This window comes from Procambarus clarkii, chromosome 78 (genome assembly GCF_040958095.1).
Source record: "Procambarus clarkii isolate CNS0578487 chromosome 78, FALCON_Pclarkii_2.0, whole genome shotgun sequence".
Classification (NCBI taxonomy): Eukaryota; Metazoa; Arthropoda; class Malacostraca; order Decapoda; family Cambaridae; genus Procambarus; species Procambarus clarkii.
In genome coordinates, this window is record NC_091227.1 from 11,121,584 (window position 1) to 11,140,665 (window position 19,082).

At 45.8% G+C, this 19,082-nt stretch overlaps 2 protein-coding genes across 2 annotated transcripts in view; both read left to right on the forward strand.

Moving 5' to 3' along the window:
* Window positions 1–5,283, forward strand: part of LOC123745941 (MAGE-like protein 2) — an 18,945-nt gene extending 13,662 nt beyond the window's left edge. The window contains exon 2 of the mRNA XM_069314334.1: window positions 4,509–5,283. Within this exon, the coding sequence (XP_069170435.1) occupies window positions 4,509–5,283 (775 nt within the window). The remainder of the gene's footprint in view (window positions 1–4,508) is intronic.
* An 806-nt stretch (window positions 5,284–6,089) lies between these two features.
* On the forward strand, window positions 6,090–6,992 carry LOC138357480 (neurofilament heavy polypeptide-like). The gene has a single exon (XM_069314335.1). It carries the CDS (start codon window positions 6,090–6,092, stop codon window positions 6,990–6,992), a length of 903 nt encoding a protein of 300 aa, XP_069170436.1.
* Window positions 6,993–19,082: the final 12,090 nt, after the last annotated feature.

A 19,082-nucleotide genomic window follows, 5' to 3' on the forward strand; every position in this document is an offset into this window, starting at 1 on the left:
ATAGTTACTTGGTGATGCTCCAGGCTAGACACAGTGAGTGTATAGTTACTTGGTGGTGCTCCAGGCTAGACACAGTGTGTGTATAGTTACAAGGTGATGTTCCAGGCTAGATACAGTGTGTGTATAGTTACTTGGTGGTGCTCCAGGCTAGACACAGTGTGTGTATAGTTACTTGGTGATGCTCCAGGCTAGACACAGAGTGTGTATAGTTACAAGGTGATGTTCCAGGCTAGACACAGTGTGTGTATAGTTACTTGGTGATGCTCCAGGCTAGACACAGTGTGTGTATAGTTACTTGGTGGTGCTCCAGGCTAGACACAGTGTGTGTATAGTTACTTGGTGATGCTCCAGGCTAGACACAGTGTGTGTATAGTTACTTGGTGGTGCTCCAGGCTAGACACAGTGTGTGTATAGTTACTTGGTGGTGCTCCAGGCTAGACACAGTGTGTGTATAGTTACTTGAGGTGTTCCGGGCTAGGCAAGGTGTGTGTAGGGCCTGTGCTGCTTCTTTTAACATCCACAGTGATACTTTGTCTGGCCCAATAGTTTTAGTCATATCTAATGATGCCAGTTGTACTCTTACTTCCTCTGCTGCTGTAAGTAAATATTGAGGTGACAGCAGAGGAAGTAAGAATACAACTGACATCATTAGATGTGACTGAAATTATTGGGCCAGAGAGAGTATCACCATGGATGTTAAAAGAAGCAGCACAGGCCCTCAGCATACCTCTAGCACTAATCTATAATGAGTCACTTACATAAGGGAAGTTGGCAAGCTGCTGGAAGAAGGGAAATGTGGTGCCAATCTACAAGAAAGGAGATAGAGAAGAGACACTTAACTTCAGATAAGTGTCGCTCAGAAGTATCCCTTGCAAAGTACTTGAAAAAATTATAAGGGTAAGACTAGATGCACACCTAGAAAGAAATAGGTTTGTAAGTAAACAGCAACACAGAGTTGGAGTAGGAGAAATCATGCCTGACGAACCTCCTGGAGTTTTATGATAAGATGACGAAAATAAGGCAAGACAGAGAAAGATGGGCAGATTGCAAATTTCTGGACTGTCACAAAGTCTTTGATATTGTACCACACAGAAGGGTACTATATGAACTTGAGAGGCAGGCGGGAGTAGACGGAAACGCACAATCATGGGTAAGGAATTACCTGACAGACAGGTGTCAGAGAGTCACAGTGAGGGGCGAGGAGTCGTACTGCCGTAGAATAACAAGCGGGGTGCCTCAAGGATCGGTGCTGGGTCCCATACTATTCCTCATTTATGTAAATGACTTGACTGCAGGAGTCGAGTCTTTTATGTCAGTGTTTGTAGATGATGCAAAACTAATGAGGAGGGTTGAGACAGATGAGGATTGTAAGATTCTCCAGGATGACTTGAACAGGTTGCAAAGCTGATTCTAGAAATGGTTGCTAGAGTTCAATACCAGCAAGTGTAAGAAAAAGGAAATGGAATCAGGAGCCAGGAGACCGAAAGGCCAATACACGATGAAGGGAAACTATCTCACTATAATGACCAGAGAAAGAGACCTTTGAGTGGATATAACACCAAACCTAACTCCAGAGGCTAATATAATTAAAATAACATCAGCCGCATACTCTACTCTGGCAAAAGTCAGAACAGCCTTCAGGAACTTGAATAAGGAGGCTTTTAGATCACTGTATATCGCCTATGTGAGGCCAGTCTTAGAGTATACCGCCCCCATCGTGAAGCCCCCATATTAAAAAACACACAAGGAAGCTCGAAAATTCGCAGAAGATTGCAAGGAGACTCGTCCCAGAGCTGCGAGGAATGAGGTACGAAGACAGACTGAAGGTACTAAACCTGACGACGTTAGAAAGGAGGGACAAGGGGGGACATAAAACAGGCGTACTAAGAGGAATTGACAGGATGGAAACAGAGGATATGTTTACAATGAATAACAGTGGAACAAGGGAGCACGGACGGAAGCTTGAGACTCAGATGTGTCATAGGGATGTTAGACAGTTTTCTTTTAGTGTGAGGGTAGTGAGTAATTGAAATGACCTAAAGAAGCCGGTTAGAGGCTAACTCCATTCATAACTTTAAAAGCAGGTCTGATAGAGAAATAGGCCAGGAGTCATTGTATTAGACAACCAGCGGCTATAAAAACGGGGTTCAAGAGCTAAACCTTTTGTCCTGCAGGAGCAAATAGATGAGCACACACACAAAGCCTGCAAGAGTCAAATAGAGAGAAAGATCTGGGGGTTGATATCACACCGAACCTGTCCCGAGAGGCCCACATCAAAAGGATATCATCAGCGGCATATGCTAGATTGGCCAACATAAGAACTGCCTTTATAAACTCGTGTAAGGAATCGTTAAGGACATTGTATGCTTATGTCAGACCAATCCTGGAGCATGCAGCTCAAGCCAGGAGTCCATACCTAGTTAAACACAAAACAAAGTTAGAGAAGATTCTGAGGTATGCCACCAGGCTCGTCCCGGAACTGAGAGGTATGAGCTACGAGGAAAGGCTGCGGGAGCTAAACCTCACGTCCCTGGAAAACAGAATAGTAAGGAGGAGACATGATCACTACCTACAAAATTCTCAGGGGAATTGACAAGGTGGACAAAGACAAACTATTTAGCACGGGTGGGACACGAACAAGGGAACACAGGTGGAAACATAGTACCCAAATGAGCCACAGAGACATTAGAAAGATTTTTTTCAGTGTCAGAATAGTTAACAAAAGGAATGAATTAGGCAGTGATGTGGTTGAGGCAGACTCCATACACAGTTTCAAATGTAGATTTGACAGAGCTCAATAGGCTCCAAAATCTGTACATCAGTTGTTTGACAGTTGAGAGGCGGGATCAAAGAGCCAAAGCTCAACCCCCGCAAGCACAGCTAGGTGATTACAACTAGGTGAGTACATATGAATCATGAATTCATATGTGTTGTAATAACTATAATAACAATTGTTGTAAATAAATTATTATTACTCTTCCTTCTGCTGGGTCATGAAGGAAGCCGGCCTCGGGTGAAAGAGGGCTGTCACGATCTGTCAGGAACCCGTAGTTGCGGGACCCGGACGTCCACCTCCTGGGGCTCGTGCGGCCCAGGCTCTGCTTCAGGAGGCTGGGGTCGTTCTTGCCCTTGTTGGGACGGTTCTTCTCCGGCCCCGACCACGGCGGTCTTAAGGGTTGGAGTTCATGTGCCTTCTTTTACCAACTTCGAGGTGGAGCACCTAGAGCAGCTCGTTGTTGCCTTCAACCTCGTTCTGACAGTTCCTGCGACGGCGTTGGAACCAATCGTATTGCCGTTTGCCTTTCCATTGGAGACTTTTGGCGCCGTGGAATGGGAGGACCTGCTGCATGGGGTCCCTCTTCTGCTGCCTCTCCCCCATATCAAGCTACCCTGGCTTTGCGCCCTGGAGAGGCCACTCCAAAGTGCCAGAGTGCAACTCCATAGTCTCCTGACACTGATGGATGCCTACTACTATGTGTTGTATGAATTACATACACACACAAAAGTTGAAAATAAATAAAATTTTAAAAGATTGTTTGTAATCGTAAAAATACAATACATTGCTAAATGGATTGAAGACAAGGTGATGATTACCAGTACTTGTTAAACATTAAAAAAGAGAGGGTTTTGAGGGAAGATACCGCACTAAAACTACCACCTGAGACACACCTAAAACCGACAACTTCACCTTCATGTACAAAGCTGGTGAGCGTGAGAACACACATCGGGAAGACTTGGAGATATTTTACACCCCATATATTCGGCTAGTGTTGTTATTTATTTATTTATTTATTTATACAAGAAGGTACATTGGGTTTATGAAAGTACATAGCATTTGTTTCTACATTCTTGTAAAGCCACTAGCACGTATAGTGTTTCAGGCAGAAAGTGTTAGAAAATACAGCGCTAGTATTGATCTCTCTCTCCTTATTAAGAGTAGTGGTTAACGCAGAAGCTTCACAACCAATTCGCCCCAAAACCGATTACCAGGCCAACTGGCTAAGTTTCGTTTCTTTACAGCTGATACCTCTGTTCACCTAACAGTAAATAAGTGCACTAGAGTTAGGTGCCTGTTGTGGGTTGCAAAGTGGAACCTCGATAGCCTTACAGGCTTCCTGACCCCAACAATGGAAAACATACCAAAAACTTGACCGAATCTTTAAATTTGCCTCGAGTCTAGACCCTTAACTACAGGTGTTGAGCTATGAGGGCAGAGCACGAGAGTAAAGCAACACATCTCGGGAGAAATCACGACTTAGAAACGACTTGACCTAAACTTACAAGACGCTGTGGAACATTGATAAGAACAACAACGAGAACAAAAATTCAGGAGGAAAGGTGTAGCCGGAGAGCGACGGATAACACAAGCAAACTGAACATTCATATGAACCGGAGAACTTGCAGAGGGAACCTTGTGTGCCAGAGTGAGCAGTGAACGACACGCCCTGAATTCTGAAGAGGTAGAGGCAAACACCTCAAGGGGCTAGTGATACACGTCAAGGGGCCAGTGATACACGTCAAGGGGCCAGTGATACACGTCAAGGGGCCAGTGATACACCTCAAGGGGCCAGTGATACACCTCAAGGGGCCAGTGATACACCTCAAGGGGCCAGTGATACACCTCAAGGGGCCAGTGATACACCTCAAGGGGCCAGTGTTACACCTCAAGGGGCCAGTGATACACCTCAAGGGGCCAGTGATACACCTCAAGGGGCCAGTGATGCACCTCAAGGGGCCAGTGATACACCTCAAGGGGCCAGTGATGCACCTCAAGGGGCCAGTGATGCACCTCAAGGGGCCAGTGATGCACCTCAAGGGGCCAGTGATACACCTCAAGGGGCCAGTGATACACCTCAAGGGGGCAGTGATACACCTCAAGGGGGCAGTGATACACCTCAAGGGGCCAGTGATACACCTCAAGGGGCCAGTGATGCACCTCAAGGGGCCAGTGATACACCTCAAGGGGCCAGTGATACACCTCAAGGGGCCAGTGATGCACCTCAAGGGGCCAGTGATACACCTCAAGGGGCCAGTGATGCACCTCAAGGGGCCAGTGATACACCTCAAGGGGCCAGTGATACACCTCAAGGGGCCAGTGATACACCTCAAGGGGCCAGTGATACACCTCAAGGGGCCAGTGATACACCTCAAGGGGCCAGTGATACCACTGCACCACAACTATGGTTACTAACATCTTTACACTGCACCACAGATGGTCTCCAAGCACAAGCAAGAAACGGAGCTGATTCACACAAAAATGCAGAACTGAGTACACATATGTGAGAACAGTACACATTGTACAGTACATTGTACACTGTACATTGAACAGTACAGTGGTCAAAACCATATTGTTCGGTATGTTGATGGAAATTAAAATGCCAATTGAGTCAAAGGAACATTATAAATCATATTCGAAGCGCTGATATTTGGCGTTGTTACACGAAACAAAATGAAATATATTCAACCACATAAGCAAGACAACATTACCTTAGCACAATATTTTCCTAGTGTGTTCTTATTGGTTGGGAGCCAGAGTCTGGTTACATACATGATTCTGATTGGTCAGTCTCGAGAGAGGCTTGTTTTTTATTGGTTATGGGGTACACTGGCGTCTTCCCGGTTAGGCAGATATTTTCCTATTATCATGGAAACCAAATTTCCTCCTTTATACTCGAAATCATACAACAAAAACATTTATTTGCTGTTATATTACGTCACATAACAAATACAGTATTTACCGTATCAGTTGGCTTAGTTCTCAACGCACAATCGGGAAACCAGGGTTCGATTCCAGGACGAAAAAGAAATTGCTAAGCACGTTTTCTTATAACTAATGCCTCTGTTCACCCACTAGTAAACAGGTACCCGAGAGTTAGGGACCTGTTGTGGGGGATGCCTCCTGGGGAGTGTCGGAACGTCCACCTTGGGGGGGGGGGACCTCCTTCTTAGATTGCACATCACATCTTCATCAGGAGAGAATAATGAAGAACTCAAGACAATAAGACAGAGGGTAATAAGTAACACAAGATTAGAAGAGCACGATTACTGTCCTTGAAAGTCCGGTTCTCGGTAACCAGACGCTGCTGTGGATGCCCGGAACAAGTCCAGCGCGTGTGGCCACCTTCCCGGAGGTCACAAGTCCAGCACGTGTGGCCACCTTCCCGGAGGTCACAAGTCCAGCGCGTGTGGCCACCTTCCCGGAGGTCACAAGTCCAGCACGTATGGCCACCTTCCCGGAGGTCACAAGTCCAGCTCGTGTGGCCACCTTCCCGGAGATCACAAGTCCAGCTCGTGTGGCCACCTTCCCGGATGTCACAAGTCCAGTGCGTGTGGCCACCTTCCCGGAGCACACAAGTCCAGCGCGTGCGCGTGTGGCCACCTTCCCGGAGGTCACAAGTCCAGCGCGTGTGGCCACCTTCCCGGAGGTCACAAGTCCAGCACGTGTGGCCACCTTCCCGGAGGTCACAAGTCCAGCACGTATGGCCACCTTCCCGGAGGTCACAAGTCCAGCTCGTGTGGCCACCTTCTCGGAGATCACAAGTCCAGCTCGTGTGGCCACCTTCCCGGATGTCACAAGTCCAGTGCGTGTGGCCACCTTCCCGGAGGTCACAAGTCCAGCACGTATGGCCACCTTCCCGGAGGTCACAAGTCCAGCACGTATGGCCACCTTCCCGGAGGTCACAAGTCCAGCTCGTGTGGCCACCTTCCCGGAGCACACAAGTCCAGCTCGTGTGGCCACCTTCCCGGATGTCACAAGTCCAGTGCGTGTGGCCACCTTCCCGGATGTCACAAGTCCAGTGCGTGTGGCCACCTTCCCGGAGCACACAAGTCCAGCACGTGTGGCCACCTTCCCGGAGGTCACAAGTCCAGTGCGTGTGGCCACCTTCCCGGAGCACACAAGTCCAGCAGGTGTGGCCACCTTCCCGGATGTCACAAGTCCAGTGCGTGTGGCCACCTTCCCGGAGCTTTCTGTCTCCGGTGAGACTCTATAATCGGCCAATAGTCATGATGCTGCTCTGCCAGTAACCAATCCAACACTGGAATATGCTGCAATTGATAAGGTTGGAGGCCGTGTAATATTCCTCCCACATTACATGACACAGCATTACCATCTAGCATGACATTAACAATTGACCATCAAAACACCCCAATACCCTCCCCGCGCACGTGTAGCGATGAGTGCAAACAAATGCGGGAGTGCAGGCCCCGGAGTGCAGGCCCCGGAGTGCAGGCCATGCTCACACGCAACCAACCACCAGCAACCCCTCACCCAACCGCCCCTCTCAACTAACCACCAGCAACCTCCACCCAGCCGCCCCTCTCACCTCCCCAACCGCAACCCCCTCCTCTCATCACATCAGCTGGGTTAAACCCCCTCCCTGGGTGACTGCGACAGTGAGAAGTGCACCGGAAGGCTTCAGTGATACTGTCGGAAAATCCGACACCATTTAATATATCATACAGATAATAGCTGTGTTGTATAAACAAGTTAACCATAGAAAACGTAACTTGTAGTGGAATTACCGTCTAAAGAAAACGGGATATCATCACCACACACTATTATAATTCACCACCTATTATGGTGGGAATTATTCTTAAATACATTAGTCTTTGGACTTTACCATCATAAAAACATCTCATATAAATTAACTTAATTATCAATATTAAAGTAGAGTAAATGTGACCCTTCTATCACTTTCTGTCATGTGGACAATGTAAGCCAGGCGTCAGGGAGGAAGGAGGGCAGCTGTTGTTGATACTAGACCAGAGGCTCACACGGGAGCAAATTCGGCTCCTGTTAATTTTACTTGGACGAAGTGTTATGGAAACCAAAGGTGCACCATTATCACACGCTGTCTACAAATTCAAGTTAAGTGTCTTTCCGAAACCCGTTTATCTATCATTAGTGGCCATTAATGTCAGGATATAGGGTGATCCAGTTAGATCACGAAATCGCCTCATACTAAAGGTAATTAAGCCAGGTCTTTATTGTTCCATGTATAGTGTTTTCTCTGATATAACTTGTCATATATAGAACCTGGCTTCACAGCTAGCGCCCTTTTGACAGGTCAAGACGAGGAAGACTTTGTGCATCAGTTACTGGGTGATGGAAGCTACCTCAAAGAGGATAATTTGGTGTCTACACCCTAGTTATACCTGGTGGACTAGCCTGCTGTACTATAAGATAAGGAACCTCTTCAATGTATGTAGTTAATTCTGTAGTTTGATTGGCTGCATACATATAAATATAAACCCCCCTAATGTGTAGAGGATCGATTTGTGAGATTAAGAGATTATTGCAGAAATACAGTCCACTTATCATTATACAAATTGCTATCGAAGTATATAAATTAACGTAAATATAAATTCATATAAATTAAATAAATATAAATCTCACAGGTCGGTTCCCACATTATTTGGACCTTCGGAACCGGATGACGGATTATTTGATCCTTTGAACCCACATTTGGTCATCTTAGTACCGGATGAACCAGTTAACTAGTGGATTCATTAAATATACTAGTGCAGTGTTATTTAAACAAAGCCAGCAGTCAATGACGGCGGCGTTGACTCGTGCGAGTTCACGAGCCCCGCTCAGTTCAGATCAGCTTCGTCAGCGGTTTCATGCACACCCACAGATTTGGTGGCGTGTTATTCTGTGAAATGACAGCGCTAATATAGAAGCCAGCCAAATTAGTGACTGTGTCGCGAGATTGTTCACGGATTTCGTGGTGTTAAATTTCGCGAGAGATTATCTACGAATTTTGTGGAGTTTATTTCGCGAGGTCACTAATAATATTTAATACTTCTAGATAATATTAGAAGTTTCATAGAGGCTAATTAAGAGGCTATTATCAATAATTGTGTATATTATTTCTCCAAAATAGAGAATTATTTAATATATATTGCACTAGTGATCACAGTATAATATTTACTAATTGCCAACCCACAACAGGGTAGGATAAAACCATTGACTAGTTGAACTATTATCGTTCATCCTAGTCCCATTATTACCATAGTCAGTTGAACTATATTGATCAACCTAACACCATTAATGGATGGTGCAGACCCTATTTTGGGTGTAATTTTTGTCAACTCGAGTTGAGTAGTATATATAATAATTTACTTATGATCATTACACCTTTGAGTGATTAATTAGTGTCTCTACCATCCTAGGGTGATATAGAAGAGCTAACCTAAAGGTACTACCAATGACACTGGTTTATCACTCAAATCATTAGTGTGTATGATTGTATATATATAATGTGTATTAATTTTAAGTGCTAACCTCTAGTAGAGGTAGGATTATTGCCTATCGAGTGCAGAAATTTAACCCTAGGCTACCATTAGTACTTGCTCACAATTTATGAGCCAGTGGTGCCCAATTAACAAGTCACCATGACTAATCCACAGAAGGCAAAGCGTGCTTTAATAGCAAGCAAACGCCAACTGACAAGAGATCTCGACCAATATGAACAGTTGTTATATGAGCCTGTAATTAATTATCATCGGTTGAAAATACCACTGTTGCAGATTCAAACCCAATTGCATATATTGAAAGCAAATAGGAAATCTTACCAAAATCAGGTCCACGACGACGACGACATAGTAGTTGAAGATGTGGAACCATTCCTATCTGACCTAGCACAATATGAAGAAGAAACTCAAGGCAGGTTGGAACATTTACACAGGATAATTGAATCAGAACAAATAGCAAGTACATCAAATAAAGTAGATAATGTTATGGATGATCTGGATCTTTTTGAGAATAAATGTAAAGCCAGATTAGATCCTTTAATCAACAAGGATAAAGCTTCACCCAGGAAAGCTTCACTCACTACAGCTTCACCTAATATTATACCACCAGAAATTAAGCAGTTCTCAGACAATTTATCCACAGTCTCTGTGGATTCTGAAAACCCAATACCTGAGGCTACTAAGTTAACATGCCTCCAAACTAGAGGTGAAGCTGAACCAGTAGTAGAAAATGTAAATGAAAATAACGACAGCACTAATTTCCCAGTCCAGCCTCCTAGGAATAATGCTGGCAATGAGAAAACTGTCATACATCTAGTACTACAATTGCTGGATTTACCTCAACCTGATCAGACTGCTGACTCATTACAATCCTTCAGCATGGAGTTTGAGTCACTACTAAGAACATTCAGTCTTAAGGTTGATATAACTACTAGTGAATGGATGACCAAAGTAGTCCTTCAACGAAAATTGTCCAGAGATATACTAGATGAATTATATGCACATCAACATAACACCATCCTGACAGTACAGGACATCACTGAAGGTTTACATTCCATCATAAACAAACGACGAGCAAATGAGGAAGTTAAAGCCTCTTGCAAGCCTTCAGAAATAGAAAATAATAGTCAATTAAAGGGTAAAACAACTACCCCAAATAAACATCAACCAATTACTCAAACATCAAGTTGCAGAAAATCTGACAATGCAGCAACATCCTCCAAGCCTACTGTTACTAGTTCACCCAAACCGGTAACTTCCAAACGTGCAGTAGGCTGGGGGACATGTATGTTCTGCAAAAAGAAACATTCAACATACTGTTGTGCTAATTATCCAACCAGAGACACTCGTATTGAGCGACTCCAGGAATTAGGGAGATGTGCAAGGTGTCTCAAGTCACACAACATAGACTATTGTGATACCCAATGCAACACCTGCAACAGGTGTAGAAGGGGTAGGCACCATGCAGCACTGTGCAAATATACGAAATTAACGTATTCAAGACCCAAGGTGGAAGATAGCATTCCCACCACAGTACAGTACTGCAAGGTGCAACAAACAAAGAGTGTCCAATCGGCAAAGTCTAAAGGTAATACGACTTTGCCTACTGCCCAAATTACCATCCTGAATAAGAGGGCCAAGGTCCATACCCGTGGGTTGTTTGACCAAGGATCCCAGAGAACATATATCACTAAAAAGCTGGCAGATGAACTGCAATTAAGGCCTGTAGCCCAGACGTCATTCAACATCTCAGGGTTTGTAACAGATGCAGGACCTCAAGTCTACCAGGTGGTACAACCATCAGTACGTTTAGGCAGGTACGTCTGTCGAGTACAAGCCATTGTGGTGGACAAAATACCAGTAGACCTACAAGTTCAAGGTCTGAGAGCAACAGCCAAATTCCTGAGAAATAGAGGAATAAAATTGGCAGATAATATTAAGTCTGATCACCTCACTGACTTCGGTCTCCTTGTTGGGACAGACTATTGCCATCGATTCATCGGTAGCCCTACTAAATATCAGGGTATAACCATGTTAAACTCTGCAGGAGGTAAATTACTCTCAGGCCCAGTATCAAGCCTGAGGAGACCTATGCCTGCAGATAAACAATACCAGTAGAAATCTAAATTTGTCAGCTGATTATATTTCTCCAGTAGCATTATACTAAGGAGATTACAGCTGACTATAGTAACAGAGGTTGATGTTAGTATCATCATTTAAAGCTGAAGATGATTTCATGAGGCCTCAGTGGCAAATCAGTGAACAGTAGCCTAAAGCAGCTACAAGTCACTGCGACCAATGTCACTGAACCCACTGCAGTCTCAGAACCATACTTTACTTTAATGATGAGCTATTCAATCTTCTGAATCAATTAACTAAATTAAACCCCAATAAATCTGATGACTGATTTGATACATTTATTATTTAATCAAGATGTATTCCATGGGCCTCAGTGTTTATATATCAGTGACCAGTTACCTGAAGAAACTTCAAGTTATATCTAATGTCACTGATCTCACTGCAGTCCCTGAATCATACTTGACTGTAGTACTTGATCATATTCAGTCTTCTGGGTTAAATAATAAGTAATTAGGCTTGAATATTAGCCTTTCAAGAGTTGACAGGGAAATGAAATCGCATTAGACTTCTAACCCCTGCAACTCTAGTACGGGACATCCGTCCTGTACGAACAGACGCACAAATGTGTGATTACTAACTACTAACATCAAATTAATCAAATAATTCGAAGGAGGAGTATCGGTGTTCGTCTGTTCTAATTAGGACTTCGACCCGTGAGCAGCCCCCTGGGGAATTATGTCGGAAAATCCGACACCATTTAATATATCATACAGATAATAGCTGTGTTGTATAAACAAGTTAACCATAGAAAACGTAACTTGTAGTGGAATTACCGTCTAAAGAAAACGGGATATCATCACCACACACTATTATAATTCACCACCTATTATGGTGGGAATTATTCTTAAATACATTAGTCTTTGGACTTTACCATCATAAAAACATCTCATATAAATTAACTTAATTATCAATATTAAAGTAGAGTAAATGTGACCCTTTTATCACTTTCTGTCATGTGGACAATGTAAGCCAGGCGTCAGGGAGGAAGGAGGGCAGCTGTTGTTGATACTAGACCAGAGGCTCACACGGGAGCAAATTCGGCTCCTGTTAATTTTACTTGGACGAAGTGTTATGGAAACCAAAGGTGCACCATTATCACACGCTGTCTACAAATTCAAGTTAAGTGTCTTTCCGAAACCCGTTTATCTATCATTAGTGGCCATTAATGTCAGGATATAGGGTGATCCAGTTAGATCACGAAATCGCCTCATACTAAAGGTAATTAAGCCAGGTCTTTATTGTTCCATGTATAGTGTTTTCTCTGATATAACTTGTCATATATAGAACCTGGCTTCACAGCTAGCGCCCTTTTGACAGGTCAAGACGAGGAAGACTTTGTGCATCAGTTACTGGGTGATGGAAGCTACCTCAAAGAGGATAATTTGGTGTCTACACCCTAGTTATACCTGGTGGACTAGCCTGCTGTACTATAAGATAAGGAACCTCTTCAATGTATGTAGTTAATTCTGTAGTTTGATTGGCTGCATACATATAAATATAAACCCCCCTAATGTGTAGAGGATCGATTTGTGAGATTAAGAGATTATTGCAGAAATACAGTCCACTTATCATTATACAAATTGCTATCGAAGTATATAAATTAACGTAAATATAAATTCATATAAATTAAATAAATATAAATCTCACAGGTCGGTTCCCACAGATACAGAGGTTTGTTCGTATCCTTGAACCTCCTTTAAAATTATTATTTATACAAGGAACTCACACTAACGTGAATTATCAATGTGAAAAATCAATGGTGCAGTGGAGAGGATTTGAACCCTCGACTTGGGTACACCCAAGCTGCGCACCTGGACCACGACATGGCATAAGTAATACAACTAATGGAAGTTCCTACTGAAGCCAGTCCAAGTTTTACATATAACCATCATGAACTCATTAGGGAGTTTGGTCATTTTGATACATAGGGATGAATGACGATCTATACAGCATCTCTTATGTATATCCACCTATGTTGAACCAATCATCAACTGTTACTAAGAATTAAATCAAGTGCAGAAAGAAAAATTATCTAACAGTCAATATCTCAGCTCGTTTGGCTGTGGACTATAGGACCTGCAACATGATGACTGTGGTAAGCTTATCTGTGAATGGAGAAAATGTTCTAGACGTGTATTGGGTGTCGATCCTCGCACTCGTTCCTTCTTCTTTTTTATTTTTTTTTTAATTTTGCCCCGAGGGGCGAGTTTATTGGGCAGCGCCACTCATCCTGTGAGTGGACACACCGCTATAGTGACAGTATTGGGCAGCGCCACTCATCCTGTGAGTGGACACACCGCCATAGTGACAGTATTGGGCAGCACCACTCATCCTGTGAGTGGACACACCGCCATAGTGACAGTATTGGGCAGCGTCACTCATCTTGTGAGTGGACACACCGCCATAGTGACAGTATTGGGCAGCGCCACTCATCCTGTGAGTGGACACACCGCCATAGTGACAGTATTGGGCAGCACCACTCATCCTGTGAGTGGACACACCGCCATAGTGACAGTATTGGGCAGCGCCACTCATCCTGTGAGTGGACACACCGCCATAGTAGCAGTATTGGGCAGCACCACTCATCCTGTGAGTGGACACACCGCCATAGTGACAGTATTGGGCAGCGCCACTCATCCTGTGAGTGGACACACCGCCATAGTGACAGTATTGGGCAGCGCCACTCATCTTGTGAGTGGACACACCGCCATAGTGACAGTATTGGGCAGCACCACTCATCCTATGAGTGGACACACCGCCATAGTGACAGTATTGGGCAGCGCCACTCATCTTGTGAGTGGACACACCGCCATAGTGACAGTATTGAGCAGCGCCACTCATCCTGTGAGTGGACACACCGCCATAGTGACAGTATTGGGCAGCACCACTCATCCTGTGAGTGGACACACCGCCATAGTAACAGTATTGGGCAGCGCCACTCATCCTGTGAGTGGACACACCGCCATAGTGACAGTATTGGGCAGCACCACTCATCTTGTGAGTGGACACACCGCCATAGTGACAGTATTGGGCAGCGCCACTCATCTTGTGAGTGGACACACCGCCAAAGTGGCAGTATTGGGCAGCACCACTCATCCTGTGAGTGGACACACCGCCATAGTGACAGTATTGGGCAGCGCCACTCATCTTGTGAGTGGACACACCGCCAAAGTGACAGTATTGGGCAGCACCACTCATCCTGTGAGTGGACACACCGCCATAGTGACAGTATTGGGCAGCGCCACTCATCTTGTGAGTGGACACACCGCCATAGTAACAGTATTGGGCAGCGCCACTCATCTTGTGAGTGGACACACCGCCATAGTAACAGTATTGGGCAGCGCCACTCATCTTGTGAGTGGACACACCGCCATAGTGACAGTATTGAGCAGCGCCACTCATCCTGTGAGTGGACACACCGCCATAGTGACAGTATTGGGCAGCACCACTCATCCTGTGAGTGGACACACCGCCATAGTAACAGTATTGGGCAGCGCCACTCATCTTGTGAGTGGACACACCGCCAAAGTGACAGTATTGGGCAGCACCACTCATCCTGTGAGTGGACACACCGCCATAGTGACAGTATTGGGCAGCGCCACTCATCTTGTGAGTGGACACACCGCCATAGTAACAATACTGGGCAGCGCCACTCATCTTGTGAGTGGACACACCGCCATAGTAACAGTATTGGGCAGCGCCACTCATCCTGTGAGTGGACACACCGCCATAGTGACAGTATTGGGCAGCGCCACTCATCCTGTGAGTGGACACACCGCCATAGCAGCATGCACAACACTCCCCAATAGGAAGAAAACCCGCTGGGTTGTTCATCCTGTCACTTGTACCCAGACACAGCTGGGACTTGCTTAATTGTCTCAAGTGAACAGCTCTTCAAACAAGAAGATTAACATTTGTCAACCCTTAAAAGCTTACGTTATCTTGCGGGGTATAAAATAGGAGAATCTTTTAAGAGAAGTATTAATATTTGACAAATAGTGTTTTCTTAACTCAAACAATGTGGGGGTTTATTATTTTAAACATATTTCTAATTTCTCTCAGGTGTTTACATTCACGTAGATAGTGGTCAAGGCGGTGTCCGTCACTCTCACCACAGATTCTGCAACTCCGGTGATCAACTGATTTTTCCATTCCGAATCTCCATGGATATTTGTATCCAAGACGGATTCTCGCTATTACTGATTCTCTCCCTCGTCCTCCTCCTCTTCGTCCATAATGATTGGGATTGCCAGCTGCAACCATGTTGTACCATCGTACAGATTCACTGGTTTGTGCTTCTATCCTTCTTTCCTCAGTTACCTTGTCACGGTGATGTTGCCTGATAATACCTCTAATTTGTAGTTGAGTCTTGGGTATGAAGTATTCAATATGGTCTCCTTCGGCACCTTCAGCAGCCAGCACATCTGCTCGTTCATTCCCACATATTCCAACATGGGAATATCAGTATCATATCAACATCAATATCAACATCCACAGGAACTTGATGGCTCTTCCCTGATTGGTAAGTCCTCTCACAGCTCTCTTAATTTCAGCGACTATTGCAAGATTTTCTGTCCGATTTTTACTTAGACTTTGCAGTGCTGCTTTTGAATAAGTGCAAATCACTGCACCATTAGTGTCCCGTTCAAGAAACCTTAACGCCATAACAATGGCAGTTAGCTCTGCTTGCGTTGAAGAGGCATAGTTCTCAATACGCGGTTTTTCTTCATTTCTGCGTTGGAAAGTATTATCCTTAATTACCGTGTATGCTGTACCAGACCTGTTCTTCTTCTTGATGATGATAGGAGCAGTTTCCATGAAAGGTTTACCCTCTCGATGACTGCATCAGTACAAATGTTGAAAAAACCGTTTATGTTGAGAATGACGAGGCTTCAAAAGTGTTTGTTGTGTTGTACTGTAGATAGAGGAGCGGCGACTAAAACAAAGGTGTGTGTTAGAGGGAGACTTGCCGCACTATAGGGCGGGGAGTTGTGTTTATGGCGTCAGCTGATCCTGGGTGCTGCGGCCAGGCAGTTGTTTTCTGTGTTTAGCTGTTGGTGGCGCCAGGTATAAATGTGGCGCGGGTCAGATGTGACCCAATTTGTTGATCGACTGGAGATATTTAGCCAATACTTTGACTATTTGATATTTTTCATGTAACGAGAGGTCACCTCCTCCCAATATATGCTCGATGGTAAAAGGTATTTTAAGTGCAAAAAGGACTTGTTTAACGTTTACTCTGATACTATGATGTCTTAAACAGTGGAGGAGGTAGTGGTCGATTGTTTCTGGCACATGACAGTGGATGTAGCGTTCGCTGATGTCTGTTCTGTACTTAAAGCTGTGTGCTGCCAGGTTGGTGTGCCCAGCCAGCCAGGTTGGTGTGCCCAGCCAGCCAGGTTGGTGTGCCCAGCCAGCCGGGTTGGTGTGCCCAGCCAGCCGGGTTGGTGTGCCCAGCCAGCCGGGTTGGTGTGCCCAGCCAGCCGGGTTGGTGTGCCCAGCCAGCCGGGTTGGTGTGCCCAGCCAGCCGGGTTGGTGTGCCCAGCCAGCCGGGTTGGTGTGCCCAGCCACTGGGAAGCAATAGCCCTTTGGACACAGTCACCCAACATTTTAACACTTGTGCACCCGCTACAATCAAAGGTAATGCTATTCTCAACTATATCTTCAATTTCAAATTTTGTAATTTCGTTTTCCTTAATTTTTGTTTCAACGTTTTCCATCACCTTGGGTTGAACACTGTCGTCACTAGCAGATAGTTCATATTTCTGAGACTCTTCCATCCATGATACGCCACCCTCTTCCATACTTTCTTTCCCCTCTGTTTCACTCCCCGATACATCTCATTTGTTTGCCATAGCCAATTTGTCTTGAGTTCTAATCATTTTGTCCAACTTTTTGAGATATTCCAAGATCAGTGCACCGGCCAGAGTCCACAATGCTGCTCTGCACCTCATCACCACCAGGGTACACTTTTTGGGCTTCGTTTCCTACTGCCACTAGGCTACCATTAATCGTCGCTGTTCTCTTCTCTAAAACGTTGGTCACGGGGCCAATCGTTGTCTGTCCACTGTTTCTTCCTGTTCCTATTGTACGATCTTGCCTTTCTTTGGAGCTTCGTTTACCCTGCTTATGGGTAAGGTAATGGCTTGGAATCTCTTTAAAGGGCTTCATTGGACGTAGAGAGGATCCAGCATTGTGGATGCCTCGATAATTGCAACAAGGTGGCAAGAATTTTTCTCCTTTTTCTATCCTGTCGAGTCAGGATAGAAAAGTATAGACAGAGTCAGGAAAGAAACATGACTCTCGCGAGTCATGTTTTTTCTGTAGTACAGACATCTGGTGTCAATCTGGCATTTCCAAGCCAAATGATCACCAACAAGAACACTTCATTTATAGTATGGGCGCCTCAATATATTTTACCACTTTCTTATGTCCAGAGCCTTGCACAAAAAGTCTTTTTGTAGCCTCACTCTTCAACAAGGCAACAATCTGGCTTTGTTTATCACCACGTACAATGTTCGTCTTGGCCCACACAACACTTTCATTGTTGAGATGACGAAATTCACGATCTAAGTATGTCGCATACTTAGTAACAATAACCTTAGTGTAAATAGCATGTGAACCACCAGGTGAGTAGCCAGCAAGCGCCACCAGGTGGGTGCCCATCAAGAGCCACCAGGTGGGTGCCCAGCAAGAGCCACCAGGTGGGTGCCCAGCAAGCGCCACCAGGTGGGTACCCAGCAAGAGCCACCAGGTGAGTACCCAGCAAGAGCCACCAGGTGAGTACCCAGCAAGAGCCACCAGGTGGGTACCCAGCAAGAGCCACCAGGTGGGTGCCCAGCAAGAGCCACCAGGTGGGTACCCAGCAAGAGCCACCAGGTGAGTACCCAGCAAGAGCCACCAGGTGGGTACCCAGCAAGAGCCACCAGGTGGGTACCCAGCAAGAGCCACCAGGTGAGTACCCAGCAAGAGCCACCAGGTGGGTACCCAGCAAGAGCCACCAGGTGGGTACCCAGCAAGAGCCACCAGGTGGGTACCCAGCAAGAGCCACCAGGTGGGTGCCCAGCAAGAGCCACCAGGTGGGTGCCCAGCAAGCGCCACCAGGTGGGTACCCAGCAAGAGCCACCAGGTGAGTACCCAGCAAGAGCCACCAGGTGAGTACCCAGCAAGAGCCACCAGGTGGGTACCCAGCAAGAGCCACCAGGTGGGTGCCCAGCAAGAGCCACCAGGTGGGTACCCAGCAAGAGCCACCAGGTGAGTACCCAGCAAGAGCCACCAGGTGGGTACCCAGCAAGAGCCACCAGGTGGGTACCCAGCAAGAGCCACCAGGTGAGTACCCAGCAAGAGCCACCAGGTGGGTACCCAGCAAGAGCCACCAGGTGGGTACCCAGCAAGAGCCACCAGGTGGGTACCCAGCAAGAGCCACCAGGTGGGTACCCAGCAAGAGCCACCAGGTGGGTGCCCAGCAAGAGCCACCAGGTGGGTACCCAGCAAGAGCCACCAGGTGGGTACCCAGCAAGAGCCACCAGGTGAGTACCCAGCAAGAGCCACCAGGTGGGTACCCAGCAAGAGCCACCAGGTGAGCACCCAGCAAGAGCCACCAGGTGGGTACCCAGCAAGAGCCACCAGGTGAGTACCCAGCAAGAGCCACCAGGTGGGTACCCAGCAAGAGCCACCAGGTGAGT